Below are 16,062 nucleotides of genomic sequence, written 5' to 3' on the forward strand. Positions count from 1 at the left end.
ACTGCCCACTCTGTGTTAGCACCTCTTATCCACATGGCATCATCCACCGCCCCCTGAAACTGTTAACTTCTCAAAGGCGGGAATCTGATTGATCTCCATGCCCCCACCACCCTTCACAGTATGTGACTGCTGGATAAACTATGATCTCCAAGAATCCTCTAAGCTGTAAAACACAAACCCCTCTGAGGTGGACATCTACTGTTTTGCTTGTCCAGGATCCATTCCTCCTCCTTCTAAGAACAGTTTTCTCTTGCAGAACCATTCCTCTCTTACGTTTAGTCCATGTGAGTTAGGGAGAGCTGACCATATGTCCCAGCCTCCAGGAGAGGACACTCACCCAAGGCAGGTCAATCAGAGCATCCCATGTTTTGGGCATAGTGACTGCCACATTACCAAGCCAGGCTAATGAGACTCAATTCTGGGGACTACGAGGAAAGAGAAACTTTCTTTCTGCTGGAAGGACATAAGCCAGGAGCTGCTGCTGGTCATCCTACCAATCCCATGAGAATAAAGCTGACAGAGAAATGCAGAGCCAAGAGATGGAGACAGAGTTCTGATGACACTGTCTGAGCCTCTGGGATCCCAGCTGTGCCTGAAGCCAGTTTTGACCCCTGGACTTCTCAGTTATGAGACAATTTGAGTTTCATTTCTGTCACTGAAACTTTAAAACCAGTCAGACCTCTCTCTAGGCCTTAGTGGGAATACCAGGATCTTGACAGGCAGCCACCCCTTTCTGCTGTCATCCTGGGAGAAGTAGCCTCCACTGCCAGGGTCCCACTCCACAAAGGCCTTACCTGAACCAGGAGGTTCTGCAGTCCGATGACCAGGGACAGCACTTGTGATGTTCCCAGTGGAGCCAGGACAGTGTCCTCAGGGGCTGGCGGTGGCTGGGCCCCTGAGGGCAGCAGAGCAACCAGGGCAGAGGAGAAGCTTTGTTGTAGGGCTGTCCGCAGGAAGCGTAAGATGGCAGCTGAAAGTAGAAAACTCCTTACACCCAGTTCTTGCCTCATTCCCCACCTCCCCACCAGCGCTGTCACAGGTGGAAGACCACGGAGATAATAAAGGGATGACCACGGACTGGTCTGGGTGGGGTGGTCTCATCTCAGAATCTAGGGGAAAGGTTTTTCTTCTCCTGCTAGAGGCCCTTGGTCCCACACCTGAGAGCAGCGCAGCCTTTTTCTTCGGAAAGCTGAGGGCCTTCAATACTTGGTCCAGTTCCACAGACAGTGTCTGATGAACCTGGCAGGGCAGAGGGTAAAGGGATAACCCCCACATTCTGGGAGCTTGGGCAGAAAACCACCTGCTACAATATCTCTTTTACCCCCCCCTACACATACCCGCTGCATCCAGAAGGACAGAGGAGGCCACACAGAGTCTTGTGAGCCTCACCGATCCTGGATTCAGGAGCTTGAGGAGGAAAATCAAGCCCAGACCTGGAGAACCCTGCTTCTCCCAAGTGTCCCCCATCCTCAGAGAGCTCCTGCACCAGGGAGTCTTTCCCAGCCTTAGCTGTGGGTCAGTCTCCTCTTCAGCCCACCAACCACCTAACTCAGATCTGGAGTCCAACGGCCCGGAATCAAAATCCTGGCTCTGCCACTTGCCAGCTGTATGGCTGTGGGCAACTCACCGCACTGCACCTCTCTCAGCCTGCCTTACTTCCTTCACCTATGAAAAGGGAACAGTGCCACCTGCTTTCACTCTTCTCTCCAGAGCTCTCGTGAGGAAGAGCTGAGGACCAGCATCGTGAATGTGCTCCTTAATGTCAAAGCAATGACCATACTGAGGGGTTAGTTTGGGTGACAGGTTCAAAGCTGTGAGTCTGCTCTGCTCTACTTACCCAGAACATACGCTGCCTGAAGGCAGCTTTTCCTCTACTTGGATCTACAAGTGCTTGGCACAAAGCAATTCCTCAAAAATGCTTGTTAGGGCTTCCCTTGTGGCGCAGTGGTTAAGAATCCGCCTATCAATACAGGGGACACGAGTTCGAGCCCTGGTATGGGAATATCCCACATGCCACGGAGCAACTAAGCCCGTGCACCACAACTAATGGCAGGTTCCAGGCAGAAGAACCAACTTGTATAAAGGTATGGAGATGCCATACTAATCTAAGATGTAAACAGAGGAAGCTGTGTGTGGAGGTTATATGGGAACTCTGTGCTATCTGCTCAGTGTTTTTGTAAATCTAAAACTGTCCTAAAAATAATAGCTATTAAAAATCAACCAAAAACAAACAAAAAAAGTACTGAGATGTGAAAGAGCACAGTTGACTGGGAGAAGAGCAAACACTTGGTCAGAAGACAGGAAAGGAGGGTAGAATGGCAGAAAGTAAGGCTGCAGAGGGGCCTGGTAGGAAGGGTCTCAGCAGCCATGAGGAGAACGAAAAGGCTGCTGAAGGACAGTGAGCAGAGGGTAAGTGTGGACAGACCGTGGCCATAGGGATAGGAGTGGTAGAGCAAGGGAGAGGCTGGACGCCAGAAGACTGTGAATAGGCCATATCAGTGGTGAGGATGAATGATCAGGCCTGAACTAGGGCAGAGGGGAAAACTTAAGAGTAGAGGTAGTTACGTAATTGGCTAGTTATGAGCTGAGGGCCAGGGCAGAACCAAAAACAAGGTGCAGGCTTCCATCCAGGCAGGTGACTGCAGGGGTAGGGGTGGGCCCGATAGCCACACATAGGAAAGTAGGAGAGGTTCCTGTCCCAAATCAACCCCATTGGCAACTAGCTGAGGATCTGCTATAGCGTAGATGTGCCACAGCTTAGTGAAACCCTAGAGGCCAAACTTGAAAACTCACTTCACTTCTACACAAATGAGTGTGTGCCTGGCATTAGATTGGCACAGAGCTGGGCACAGTGTGAGGATACCTCAAAGGCTAGGAGATGGTTTCTGTCCACTAGGGGCAGCCAGCCTTAGGGAGGAAACACCTGAATGTGAAGCAGCCCACAGAGGAGCTCATGCAGGGCACTAGGATGACAAGGTCGTACGAGAGGGAGGGGCTGCGAGGAAACGGGGTGCTCTGTGGATATGTCCATGGCCCTCCTGTTCCCTGCATCACCTTCTCAAACGGTCACATGACAGCTTACACAGTATGGCACTCACAGCTTGCCACCCACAACTTCAAGGTCACACGCTGGATTCTGCCTTCTTGTCCAGTCTGACAGTCCATTCCCTACACTCCAGCCACGCAGTACCTCACCACCCTTCAAATATATATACCAAGTCTTAAATTTGTGCAGCCTCAGGCCTGTGCTCGTATCATTCTCTTTGCCTGGAGCACCCTTCCCCCACTATTTTAGCCGGGTACAGTCTTGCTTACCTTTTAGGGCTTTGCTTAAAGATTACAACACAAGTTCCCCAAGTCTGGGGTATACACTGTATTCATTTTTTATTCCTCTGTGCCTAGAATACAGCCTGGCATGCAGGCGATCCATGTGTGCTAAATGGATTAATGTAAACCAACTTGACAACAGCCTTGAATGTTTTTTCCCTGTTTTGTAGGCAAGGAAAATGAAGCTCAGAGAGTTAAATACCTTGCCAAGGTTACACAACTAATAAGCCACAGATCTGGGATCAGAACTCAAGATCTTGTCACTCCTTGAGTGCCACCCATGCCCCAAAGCAACAGGGGTTAGAAACTAACCTGCAGATTGCCATCGTGCTGCTGGGCAGAGAAGGAGGCAGTGAGCAGCCAGGCGGAGCAGAGGAGCTCTGTCCTGGGAGAGCCCTCCTCAGCCCAGGTGAGGGCCAGCGTCTTCTCTAGAAGCTCTATCAGGGCCGTGCTGCTCAAGAGCACTGCAGCAGCTGTAGAGGGTTGGGCAGGGTAGGCGGTGTTTAGTTAGCACCCGATGGGTGCTTCACACACACATGGTGAATGAACAAAAGGATCAGCTTAAGGCTCTAAGTTTCATTTTGGAACCACAGGTTACTGGAACCAGAAAGGACCTTAGGACCATCCGATCCAGCCACACACACCCTTTTTAATTTTTTTTAGATGGAAAAACTGAGGGCAGCAAGGGCCATAGACACTGCCCAGCACCCTTCCTCTTCACTATGCCAGCCCGGGCCCCAGCACCTCTTTTCTGACTGCCCAGCGTGGTCTGATGAAGGCTCCAATACAGGAAGTTGAAGGAGGGCTGCAGGATGTCCGTGTCAGTGGGACTGCATTTCCCACACAGCTTGCTCACTGCAAGAGATGAGAGTGCCCTGGAGCCCCAGTGCTCAGCACTCCATGGCTTTAGCACATACCAGCACTCACACTTCTTACAGCTAGTGGCCCTCAACTGGCTAATTTCAGATGTCAGTCTTGGGGACCAAGCACAAACTAAGCACCCCTGATATTACGGCTAATGGAAAGAAACAGTGACAAACCCTAAGGTATGTTCACACCCTCTATCTGAACAAACATCAGGCAAGCAGCCCACAGCTGCACATTAGAACAGACTGCACAAGTGTAGGTGGTCAAAAGGCATCCTATGACAGCGCTCATGCCAGCACAGACTCCAGGTTGGAGAGTCTGCAGAGGTCACATAGGCCAACCTGCCACCATCAGCAGAAAGAAGATCCAGTCTCTGAATTCTTCCAGCAACAGGGCACTCACCACCTTCACAAGGGAGCTCTGTAACCGTCAATGTGCAGTTCCCTAAACTTGCCGTATTCTCTCTCTCACATCACCTCCATCTGGCTAACTCCTTTCCTCCTATTCAGCAATCAAGATTCAGCTCAAAGTTCACCTCCCTCACGAAGCCTTAATCTCTCACAAGATTAAACGCCTCTTCATGCTCTGCCAGCCCTCAGCGAGCAGTTACTACACTGTACAGTAGACATCTACAGAGCACATCCCTTTCCTCTTGGGAATTACCACTCCTTGCTCCCCTGCCCCTCACCATCCTAGATATGAAACCTACCTAAGTCTCCATTCCCTTTTTTTTTTTTTTTTTTTTTTTTTTTTTTGCGGTACGAGGGCCTCTCACTGTTGTGGCCTCTCCCATTGCGGAGCACAGGCTCTGGATGCGCAGGCTCAGCGGCCATGGCTCACGGGCCCAGCTGCTCCACAGCACGTAGGATCTTCCTGGACAGGGGCACGAACCCGTGTCCCCTGCATCGGCAGGCAGACTCTCAACCACTGCGCCACCAGGGAAGCCCCCCTTTTTTTATTTTTTTAATTCAAACAAAAAGTCACAAAAATTATAATCATCCTCATCAGTTCATTCAGTCCCATGTAATTAATTTTTTTTTCATCTTAATCTTTTGTTAGCACTTTTAGGAATTCATCAGTTTTCCATTAGAGTTCTGAACATGCTTATTCATTCAGTTCAGCAATATAGTCAGTTACCAGAAACCTGTACTTGTCAGAGTCTTTTCCATGAATTCCTTGAAGATGAAACCCTTTTATAGGAACATTTTTGCAAAAGCATCAGAGTACACCCAGAACGGTCTGTAAATGACAGAAGACTTAAAAATGACCATGGTTAAAGATTTGATGAAAGTTCATAATAATGCAATTGACAAGGAAATTTGGTTATTTCATGAGATATACATTTTAAAATAATAACTAGAATTATGACATTATACCAGAACACATAAGATTTTTAGGAAATTCATGTAATGTCTGAAACATTCATATTAACATATTTCCACACAAATAACCCAAAGAAAGTTTAGTATTACTTTTTAAAAATCTTTTAATTTAATTTTATTTATTTTTTTATACAGCAGGTTCTTATTGGTCATCAATTTTATACACATCAGTGTATACATGTCAATTCCAATCGCCCAATTCATCACACCACCATCTCCACCCCTCCGCGGCTTTCCCCCCTTGGCGTCCATATGTTTGTTCTCTACAACTGTGTCTCAACTTCTGCCTTGCAAACTGGTTCATCTGTACCATTTTTCTAGGTTCCACATACACGTGTTAATATTCGATATTTGTTTTCCTCTTTCTGACTTACTTCACTCTGTATGAATCTTCAAATATTTTCTTGGATCCTTTCTCTCTCTCTTCTCCGTCTGGGACCCCTATAATGTGAATGTTGTTGCGTTTAATGTTGTCCCTGAGGTCTCTTAGGCTGTCTTCATTTCTTTTCATTCTTTTTTCTTTATTCTCTTCCACAGCAGTGAATTCCACCACTCTGACTTCCAGGTCACTTATCTGTTCTTCTGCCTCAGTTATTCTGCTATTGATTCCTTCTAGTGTAGTTTTCATTTCAGTTATTGTATTGTTCATCTCTGTTTGTTTGTTCTTTAATTCTTCTAGGTCTTTGTTAAACATTTCTTGCATCTTCTCGATCTTTGCCTCCATTCTTTTTCTGAGGTCCTGGATCATCTTCACTATCATTATTCTGAATTCTTTTTCTGGAAGGTTGCCTATCTCCACTTCATTTAGTTGTTTTTCTGGGGTTTTATCTTGTTCCTTCATATGGTACATAGCCCTCTGCCTTTTCATCTTGTCTATCTTTCTGTGAACGTGGTTTTTGATCCACAGGCTGCAGGACCGTAGTTCTTCTTGCTTCTGCTGTCTGCCCCACCATTCACTTTTTTGGCAGCCACAGTACACTTTACTTTACTTGGCTTGTGGTCAACCAGACAAGCAGGCCCCCCAAACATACCCTCACCTGTGAACTACAGTCCTCTACCCTCAATGCTCTCAAATAAAAGTACTCAAGGGTTATACGTAAATGTATAGTCACTTCACGTGTATGTTTCATCCTGTTATTTGTCCCTGTTAGAGGCCCTTTCTATTTATTTATTTGGCCACACTGTATGGCTTGTGGGATCTTAGTTCCCCAACCAGGGATCAAACCCATGCCCCCTGCAATGGAAGTGCAGAGCCCTAACCACTGGACAACCAGGGAATTCCCTAGAGGCCCTTTTTTTTTTTTAGTAGATTACTGCTTTTTTTTTTTTTAAACATCTTTACTGGAGTATAATTGTTTACAATGGTGTGTTAGTTTCTGCTTTATAACAAAGTGAATCAGCTATACATATACATATATCCCCATATCTCCTCCCTCTTGCAAGCTTGATTTGTGACACAGGATGTGATCTGTCCTGGAGAGTGTTCCATGTGCACTTGAGAAGAAAGTGTAATCTACACTTCATCCCAGCTTACCCTCCCCCTCCCCGTGTCCTCAAGTCCATTCCCTAGAGGCCTTTTTGATGGCTGTTTTTGTCACACACAGACCTCCCTCCCAGCTGAGCATCACCCTTAACCTGATAAGTTAGGCAGCCATGACCAGCTCCACGTCAGGCCTGGAGGCTCTTTTTGAGCTAGACACTGATCTTCTCATGAGAAGCCTTGGGCTCCAGGCAGGGAAAAAAACCATCCTTACCTGTGGCCACCTGACAGTCAACAGGTACTGACGACACACCATTTCTCCTATTAATTTCAACCTTGCTTCAACAAATCTTCCTGAGGGTACTGCCTATGAACTAGTGCCCGCATTAATGAGCAATAAAAGGTCCTGAGAGGTTTGAAGTATGGGTAGAAAAGAGGCCTAGAGAACTGTGACTGGATCATCAGATCCTGAGTCAGCTGTGGGGTGAAGTGGAAAACTGAGCTTGTGCCAGGAAAAATGAAGATACATGGATTGTACCCCATGAAGGCCTACTCTGTGCCAAGCATCCTGTGGCATTCTACATCTACGGTTATTTTTGTATCAACCCTAAATCAGGTATGCACTATTATTTTACCTAGGAGGAACCAAAGGCTCATAGAGGCTAGGTGACTGCCCAAGGTTGCATAATTAGTGACTAAGCTGAGAACAAACCCAGGCATTCCTGATTCTGGAGCTTGTCACAATGATTTTCCAAACATTACCAGAGAATGAGCAGAGAAAGATCTGGAAGGTCCTTTATCAAGAAGCCCACAGGAGATCAACCAATCAGGGAACTGTGCACGAGCTGATTGCATACCCTGCAACCCTCCTCCCTCACCTTGCCTTTAAAAATGCTTTGCTGAAACCCTTCGGGGAGTTCAGGGTTTGGGGGCATGAGTCCCCGTTCTCCTTGCACAGCCCTGCAATAAACCTCTCTCTCCTCCAAAAAGAAAAAAAAAAAAAGCCCACAGGAGTAGACTGACCCACTGGCTTCTTACAAAAAGATGAAAGGGTGGAAGAAAGGAACAAGGCCAGCACCACTGAGAACACACCAACAGCACGCCCAGCCCCAGGCCCTCAGGCACTGTCCCAAGCAGCCAGAGCACCTTGGTGAAGGAGCTTCATGGCCATGCTGTCCAGTTCTTGCTCTGACTCGTTTCTCAGCTGCACTAAGGAGAGGAGGCTCAGCAGCAAAGGCAGGTTCCCCGAGGCTGTGAGAAACAAGGAGAGCTGGTCAGGTGGATTGACCATCAGATCACCCTAAGGTCAGACAGGCACCCACGACCCACCAGCAGTAAATAGTTTGTTGGGATTTACCCCTATTTCCTGTCTTTTTCCTTCTTCATTTAGAAGAGGGGCAACTGACATACTGAGTGCCAGCTCTGGGTTGGGTACCAGGAATTCATTATTTCACTTAATCATCCTAAAAATCATGTGAAGTAGGGATTGTTATTCCTATTTTGCAGTTAAGAAAACTGAGGCCCAGAGAGGCTGAGTGACATCTCCAAGGCCCCACAGCAGCAGGGCCAGGGCCAAAACTTGAACCCAAATCTCAATCCAGTGCTCACAGTCATTCCACTATGTGTTTCCAAGAAATCTCATGGCTCTTAAACACTATTATTAGTTAGTTGTGGCTCGTCCTTCCCTGAGAAAGAAAGACTCAGCTCTTCTAGATACCCTTAAACATACCTCCAAACCGCTGTCCTCAATCAGAACTGGACCAAGTGAGCCACAGCTCTCTACCTACTTCCTCTTAATTGCTTTGAAATTTAAAAATTCAACTTTCTGAGAGTAATCAGACCAATCCCAGTCTTTCAGTGTCTTCATACTGTACCAAATATCAAGCTTCCTTGACTCCAGGGAGTCCCATTCCAGATTTAGAAACCATTCTTTTGGATCTCACCAGGAGCTTCCAATACATCACAGATCCACCCCCTTCCCAGCCCCTGCTGGCTGCTGCTGCCTCCCTGACCTCCCCAGTATTTACCCCTTTTTTCTTCCCAACTGGAGGCTGCCATTCCTGTGATAAACAGCTCTGAGCACATGCTGGGCAGGGTGGGGACATGCATGCATACATCAAACACTCTCACCCATGCAGACATTAAACATAAGCACACTCAAACCACACACACAAACCAAATATGTTGAGCACCCACTCTCCAATGAGAGGAAGGAGATAAAGTTTAGTTTGATGCCCCACTGTTCTGACTTTTCTTTTGCATGGAAAACTCTGATTCTCTCTCCTAGAGCAGACCTCATCAGGGCAGAGATGCCATTCTGTCTGACCTTCAGGTCAATACATGCCCCCAGCAGCTGCAGACTGACCTTCTGATGGGGAGGACCCATGTTCCACCAGCAGATGCTGTAGGATCAGCAGGAAGTGGCCTCGGATGAGACCACCCACTTGGACATCCTCATTCCTCCTCAAAAAGGTCCTCAGGACGATCAGTACCTTGCGGGCTGTGTCCACTGGACTGGAATAGATGAGGTCCTGAGCAGGAGAGAAGGAAGCCAGAGCTCAGAGGGCATTATGGTTAGGGACAGGTGGACAGTGAATAAGAGAGGAGCTGGGGAAGGGTCCCAAATGATGGTGTCACAGAACCTGGGGAAAGAAGCACTCACTCAGCATCTACCATGCTTCATCCTGTCAAATAAGTCTATCCTAAATAGGAGAAAATGAAGGCTCAGAGAGATTATGTGGTGTGCCAAACTTCATGTAAGCTAGTAAGTGGCACAATTAGGATTTGAATATGGGTCTCCTAACTCCAAGCCCAAAGCTCTTTCTACTTTCTGGGATGCCTCTCTCTTGTAAATGGAATTACAGGGTCAAGAAGAGGTTATTTCAGAACAGGGGACCTGAGGGTGCCTTAAGGGAGACAGGGGCGGGGGATGGAGATGTCAAAGGGCAGGCAGAGGATGGGTTAGGATAGATTCAGGGTACAGGAAGGGAAGCAAGGACCAGATCAGGCCTTGTCTCTGCCATGGCATCTGGCTATTTCTGCCCCAAGGTGTAAAGGCCTTGGTTTCAGAAGGTGGGAAAGAACATTGCTTTTTATTTGCTTTCAGAGTTATTTTAACGAGTATATGTTAAAGGCAAAGCCAGCAGAAGCCACACCAGAGGCTATCCTACTGATAGCTCCTGGCACCTTCCAGCTCAAACAAGCCTATTCCATTGGACAGGCCAGTTAGGGCTGGGTGTCATGAAACCAAGGTTACACACAGACTCCCTTTCCAGGGAAGACAACTTCTGACACAGAGAGACATGATTACAGGGCAACTGGCCAGACAAATCCAGATGGGCTGATCACTGGGTAGCACAGGGGTGTCTGGGCCTGGCTCTTTAAAAACCTCCACAGCTGCCAGAGAAACAACTATAATTTTGATGAAATAATTCATATTTTATGGCAAGATGAGAAAAATTAACAAAAATTTTTTTCTACTCGTTTGGGCCTCTTCCCTTCCCTTTGGCATATACTGTGCATCTGCATTAACCAGACCTCCTTAGGAGACAACATTCTTTCTTAATCTCATCAAGGGTCACAAAGCACAACTCCTTAGGGGATAATTTCCTTCCTAATCTTGTAAGGAGCCATGATGACCTGTGACCCACTACTTGCTTTGTACATGTAGATCTGGATTGTGTAAACTGTCGATAACACATCATTTAACCGTTTGTCTCAAAAACTTACATCACTGTGCTTTGACCTCTTACAGGCAGAACAGTCCTCAGAGCTTTCCTTTTTTTTTTGCCACACCACGTGGCTTGCGGGACCTTAGTTCCCCAACTAGGGATCGAACCCTTTCCCCCTGCAGTGGAAGCACAGAGTCCTAACCACTGGACCACCAGGGAATTTCCTTCAGAGCTTTCTGAAAGACTGTATCCTGGGTTATAATCCTCAGGTTGGCTCAAATAAAATTTTCCATTTCTTTCTTAGATTGACTATTGATTAATTTTTGTTGACATTATCAATAGCAATCACTCAATTAGGGCCTGATAATGTCAGGTACTGTGCTGTGTTTAAACTGTAGTTGTATGTTTGTTTATACATTATCTGTATCTTCATGATAACTCTTCCAGCTAGGTGCACCCCGATTTTTCAAATGAGCAAACTGGGACAGATTAAGTAGTTTGCCTATCAAGAAAGCAGTGGCATTGTAAGTTCTACTACACTGTGATTTAATGAAGGGCAGGGATGAGATTGGCTTCATTTTTGTTACCTTGTAGGGACTCAGAAAACATCTCTGGAAGGAAAGGATCTCAGAATGAGAGGGCTAGAGGTTCATTTCCACCAACCTTTTTTACTTTACAGAGTATGAGGCTAAAGCCCAGATGAGGTGTGATTTGCCCAAGGTCACAGGGCCCAAGGCCAAACCAGTTTCCCACTCCTGCTCCTTCACTGGTGCACAGCTGCCTGACTGCCAGAGCTGGTCCCTTAAAAACCTGAGTTAGTAAATGTTAACAGTGCAAAAGGAAGGGGGCTACTTAGCATTTAACAGCCATGCTGAATGTCAGGGGAAGTAGTGCACCCCACCATATGGGTCAGTGGGAAGGCTCCGGGTGGAGCATGGCCCACTCCACAGTCTCTCCTGTCCAGAGCTGTCCAGAACTCTCTGGGACTGGACCGACCAGAGGGATGTGGCCAAGCAGGGAACAAACAGAGCTTCTGTTTTTTACACATAAACAACCTACATGAAAGACCACGCGTTGATAAGAGTGGCAATTAACAGCTTTGTTTTCACCTGTTAATTACACATATCAAAAACAGAAATTGGTACCACCACATATTTTTAGACTCTTTCCTCTCCTGCGGCTAGAAGCTGGGGAGAAATGGTAGGAATTATATATACATGAACAAACAACAAAGCTGTTCCTTGCTATTTTTTCTTACCACTGATGTTTCTAGGATCTAATTTAGTGAAAAACTCATTAATTTAGGCTCCAGTCATGGTCATGATCTTTATTAGCTATATGACCTTGGCAATTCAATAAGCCTCTGTGAGATTAACATTCTTTATCTGGTTCAGAGTCAGTCAATAATCAGTGAATGACAGTCTACCGTGTATAGCATATCACAAGTGTTCCTATACATTCTTTCATTTATCCCCATGTTATCTCCCTTATGCATGTGAGGAAACCGAAGCTCAGAGAAGCCTTCATCTTCCAGTTGTTAGTGGTTTGTTGTGTCTGAGTCTCTCACTGGCCCATGCGGCAGGGACTAGGTGAAATTCATCCCTATATCCCTAGTGCTCAAACAGCTCTCCCATTAGATGAAACACTGAATTTAGCTGAGTTTACTAGAAAGAACATTAGGGAGTCAAAATCTGGGTTTTAATCTCAGCTCTTGTGACCTTGGACGAATCTCTCTAAAACTATTTCTTCATCTGTTTAAAAAGAAAAAAATAAGATACCATGATTAGTATCTTTCTCAGAAGATCTGAATTTTTCTTTTTTGAGAGACTTAGATCTGTCCAGACCCCTAACTCAGTAGGTCAGCAAAGATTTATAAGTACCTGTTATGTGTGAGGAATTGACCCTGAATACATTACCTGGCAAAGAAAATCCAGTATCTTAGCTCTGTCCATTGCTACTCTGCCTGGCATCCCATCTTTTCTTCTTTCCCTATGCACTAATGGTTTATTTTTAACCCGTTCCTTCTTCTCTTTTCTTCCTCCTCCAAGGAAGAATTTGAGCCAAAGCATGAATGTGGCCCCTATCAAGCCAACACGTGTGTGATTTCACAAGATGACAGATCTTAGGGAAAAAGGTGAAGATTTAAGTCTGTGTGGGGAGTGTGTACATGAGAATGTGAATACAGACAGATGTAGGTACCTAAGGATGTGAGATATACAATATGCAGGTGTTATTTCCACCACAGTCACTCCAATAAAGTCAGGGAATCGTGTTTGTTGATGATAAGAATATCAAAGGAACACCCACTCTTCTCTAAAGGGCTATGTCATTCTTCCAGGACTAAGGGGTGGGGAGCCAAGTAACTGGCATTGAAGGCAGGGGTTCTAAAAAGAGTGTCTCATATGCTAGTGTGCTCAGTTTGGGACCTAAAACTAGTAACTGGTCACTAAATACAAATCGTCAAATGTGTAAATAATTTCCTTTTTAATATATATATATATAAATTATAGGAGTCATCTCTATAATAATGAGGAAAAAAAGATGGAATTAAAGTCAGTGTGTTAGAAACTACAGACAGCAGGCGGCTTACTTATCTAACTGATGTACCTGACAGAAATTATAGGAATGTCTTACTTCATAAAAAAAGCAATGGAATATGCAATAAACTCATGACAAAAAAATTCTGGGTATGCCTAAGGGAGGGTGTTGCACATGTAACATTATCCTGAGAGTTATGGTAGAAAAGAGGCCGAGTCCCTCTGCTATCAGACATCTTCATCTACGTGCCCCAGGGGTCCCCTATGACATCAAACCCTTGTTAACAGAATATGCTTAAGAGAAGACAGGGAGGCGAGAGGGAATGGTGACTGAGGTCAGCATTTCATAGGTATATCCCCTGGGGATTAGAGAGGCACATATCTCTCAGTGAGCAGACCTCCATCAGACTTCAGAAAGGGTATAGACTTACAGAAACCAGGCACCTGCCAGCCGAAAGCACCTCCTACTCACATGGAAACAGTGATAAGTCCAGAGGCAGGCAGAAGCAGCTGCGGGTGCTTCCTGACCTCAGTAAACCAGCTCCCAGAGAGAGAGGGCCCACCATCTCTGAATGTAGAAATGAGCAAGTGGTCACCTACCAGCAAAATGAGCAGGGTGCTGGGGCTGCTTCTGAGCACATGAAACAGGGCTGCTAAGCTGGCGGGAAGGGTGGGCTGCCCAGCAGAGGCGACATCATCCAGCTCCTCACAGATGCTCTCCTCCCAGGAGAACCAAAGTTCCAGTACACGGTGCCCAAACCTACTCATCAGCTCTGGATACAACAGGAATAACCTGAGCAGGAGGGGGTGGTGGGTGTACACTAGGTGCAGGTCCGGGATGCCCTCTAGTAATTTTCTGATGGCACCAACCACAGCCTGAAGGCAAAGAAGAAAGGGGCTAAATACACCTTGCAGAGGACTCAAGAGACTCCAATCCCCAACAAACACAGACAGCCAAGACATAGTGGGAAAAATGTACTGGCTTCTCAGTGCTCCAGGATATCTACACTGGCTCATCCCAGCACCCTCTAGAGAAAAGAAAACCTCACTGTGCTTACCTTATAACAGTGGTCCTCAACTGGGGGTGATTTTGCTCCTCAGGGGACATTTTAAAATGTTTACAGACATTTCTGATTGTCTTGATTGGGAGAGTGCTACTGGCATCCAGTAGGAGAGAGCAGGATCCCACTAAATATCCTACAATGCACAGGACAGCCTCCCACAGAAAAGAGTTATACTGTGCAAAATGTTAATAGTGCCATGGCTGAGAAACCCAGCTCTATAATGATACCACAGTGTACCATAATTGTCAGCGTGTACTTGTCTACCTCCCACACTAGACTTGAGATGCTTGAGGGCAGGGACTGTGACAGATTGATCTGTGCACTTGGCATAAGACCTGGCACAGAGAAAGCAAAGGGCAGGTGTTCTGAATCATTTATTAACCCTCAAAAACCTATCTCTTCCCATTGTACATATTACAAAGCTCAAATTCCTTAACATGCTATTTTAAGAATTTTATAGTTTATAGTTTTCACTCTTCATTTGGGTCTTTGATCTATTTTGATTTATTTTTTGTGTACGGTATGAGGTAAGGGTCCAACTTCATTCTGTTGCTTGTGGATATCCAGCTGTCCCAACACCATTTATTAAAAAGGCTGTTCTTTCCCCACTGAATTGTCTTGGCATCCTTTTAAAAATATATGGGTTTCAGCTTCCCTGGTGGCGCAGTGGTTGAGAGTCCGCCTGCTGATGCAGGGGACACGGGTTCGTGCCCTGGTCCAGGAAGATCCCACATGCCGCGGAGCGGCTGGGCCCGTGAGCCATGGCCGCTGAGCCTCCGCATCCGGAGCCTGTGCTCCGCAACGGGAGAGGCCACAACAGTGAGAGGCCCACGTACCGCAAAAAAAAATAAAAATAAAATAAAATATGGGTTTATTTTTGGACTCTTAGTTCTATTCCATTGATCTGATTGTCTATGCTAGACATATACCAGAACCACACTGTCTTGATTACTCTATTTTTGTAGTAAGTTTAAATTAAGAAGTGTAAGCCCTCCAACCTTGTGCTTTTTTTTTTAATTTATTAATTTTTTTGGCTGTGTTGGGTCTTTGTTGCTGCATGCGGGCTTTCTCTAGTTGCGGCAAGTGGGGGCTACTCCTCGTTGCGGTGCACGGGCTTCTCACTGCAGTGGCTTCTCTTGTCATGGAGCATGGGCTCTAGGTGCACGGGCTTCAGTAGTTGTGGCACGCGGGCTCACCAGTTGTGGCGCACGGGCTCTAGAGTGCAGGCTCAGTAGTTGTGGCGCACGGGCTTAGATGCTCTGTGGCATGTAGGATCTTCCCAGACCAGGGCTCGAACCCGTGTCCCCTGCATTGGCAGGCGGATTCTTAACTACTGCACCACAAGGAAAGCCCTGTGCTTCTTTTTCAAGATTGTTTTGGCTATTTTGGGTCCCTTGCATTTCCATATAAATTTTAGGATCAACTTGTCTATTTCTGGACAAAAAAAGAGAAGGCAGGGACTCTCCTGGTGGCGCAGTGGATAAGAATCCGCCTGCTGCAACTAGAGAAGTCCTGTGTGCAGCAACGAAGACCCAACGCAGCCAAAAATGAATAAAATTAAATCTTAAAAAAAAAAAAAGAAGGCAACAGGAATTTTGATCAAGATTATGTTGAATCTATAGATCAATTTGGGGAGTACTGCCATTTGAACACTATTGTCTTCTTTTTTCCTAATTTTATTGAGATATAATTGATGTATAACATTGTATAAGTTTAAGGAGTATAACATAATGA

At 46.0% G+C, this 16,062-nt stretch overlaps 1 protein-coding gene across 1 annotated transcript in view; it reads right to left on the minus strand.

The window, feature by feature from the left end:
* Positions 1-16,062, minus strand: part of MEI1 (meiotic double-stranded break formation protein 1) — a 60,000-nt gene that overhangs the window by 7,593 nt on the left and 36,345 nt on the right. The window contains exons 20-26 of the mRNA XM_024737549.1: positions 13,865-14,140; positions 9,422-9,587; positions 8,203-8,307; positions 4,072-4,182; positions 3,640-3,800; positions 1,158-1,239; positions 795-970 (exon numbers count right to left, since the gene is read on the minus strand). Coding sequence (XP_024593317.1) covers positions 795-970; positions 1,158-1,239; positions 3,640-3,800; positions 4,072-4,182; positions 8,203-8,307; positions 9,422-9,587; positions 13,865-14,140 — 1,077 coding nt within the window. The remainder of the gene's footprint in view (positions 1-794; positions 971-1,157; positions 1,240-3,639; positions 3,801-4,071; positions 4,183-8,202; positions 8,308-9,421; positions 9,588-13,864; positions 14,141-16,062) is intronic.

This window comes from Neophocaena asiaeorientalis, unplaced genomic scaffold, assembly GCF_003031525.2.
Source record: "Neophocaena asiaeorientalis asiaeorientalis breed wild unplaced genomic scaffold, Neophocaena_asiaeorientalis_V1.1 scaffold242, whole genome shotgun sequence".
NCBI classification, from domain to species: Eukaryota; Metazoa; Chordata; class Mammalia; order Artiodactyla; family Phocoenidae; genus Neophocaena; species Neophocaena asiaeorientalis.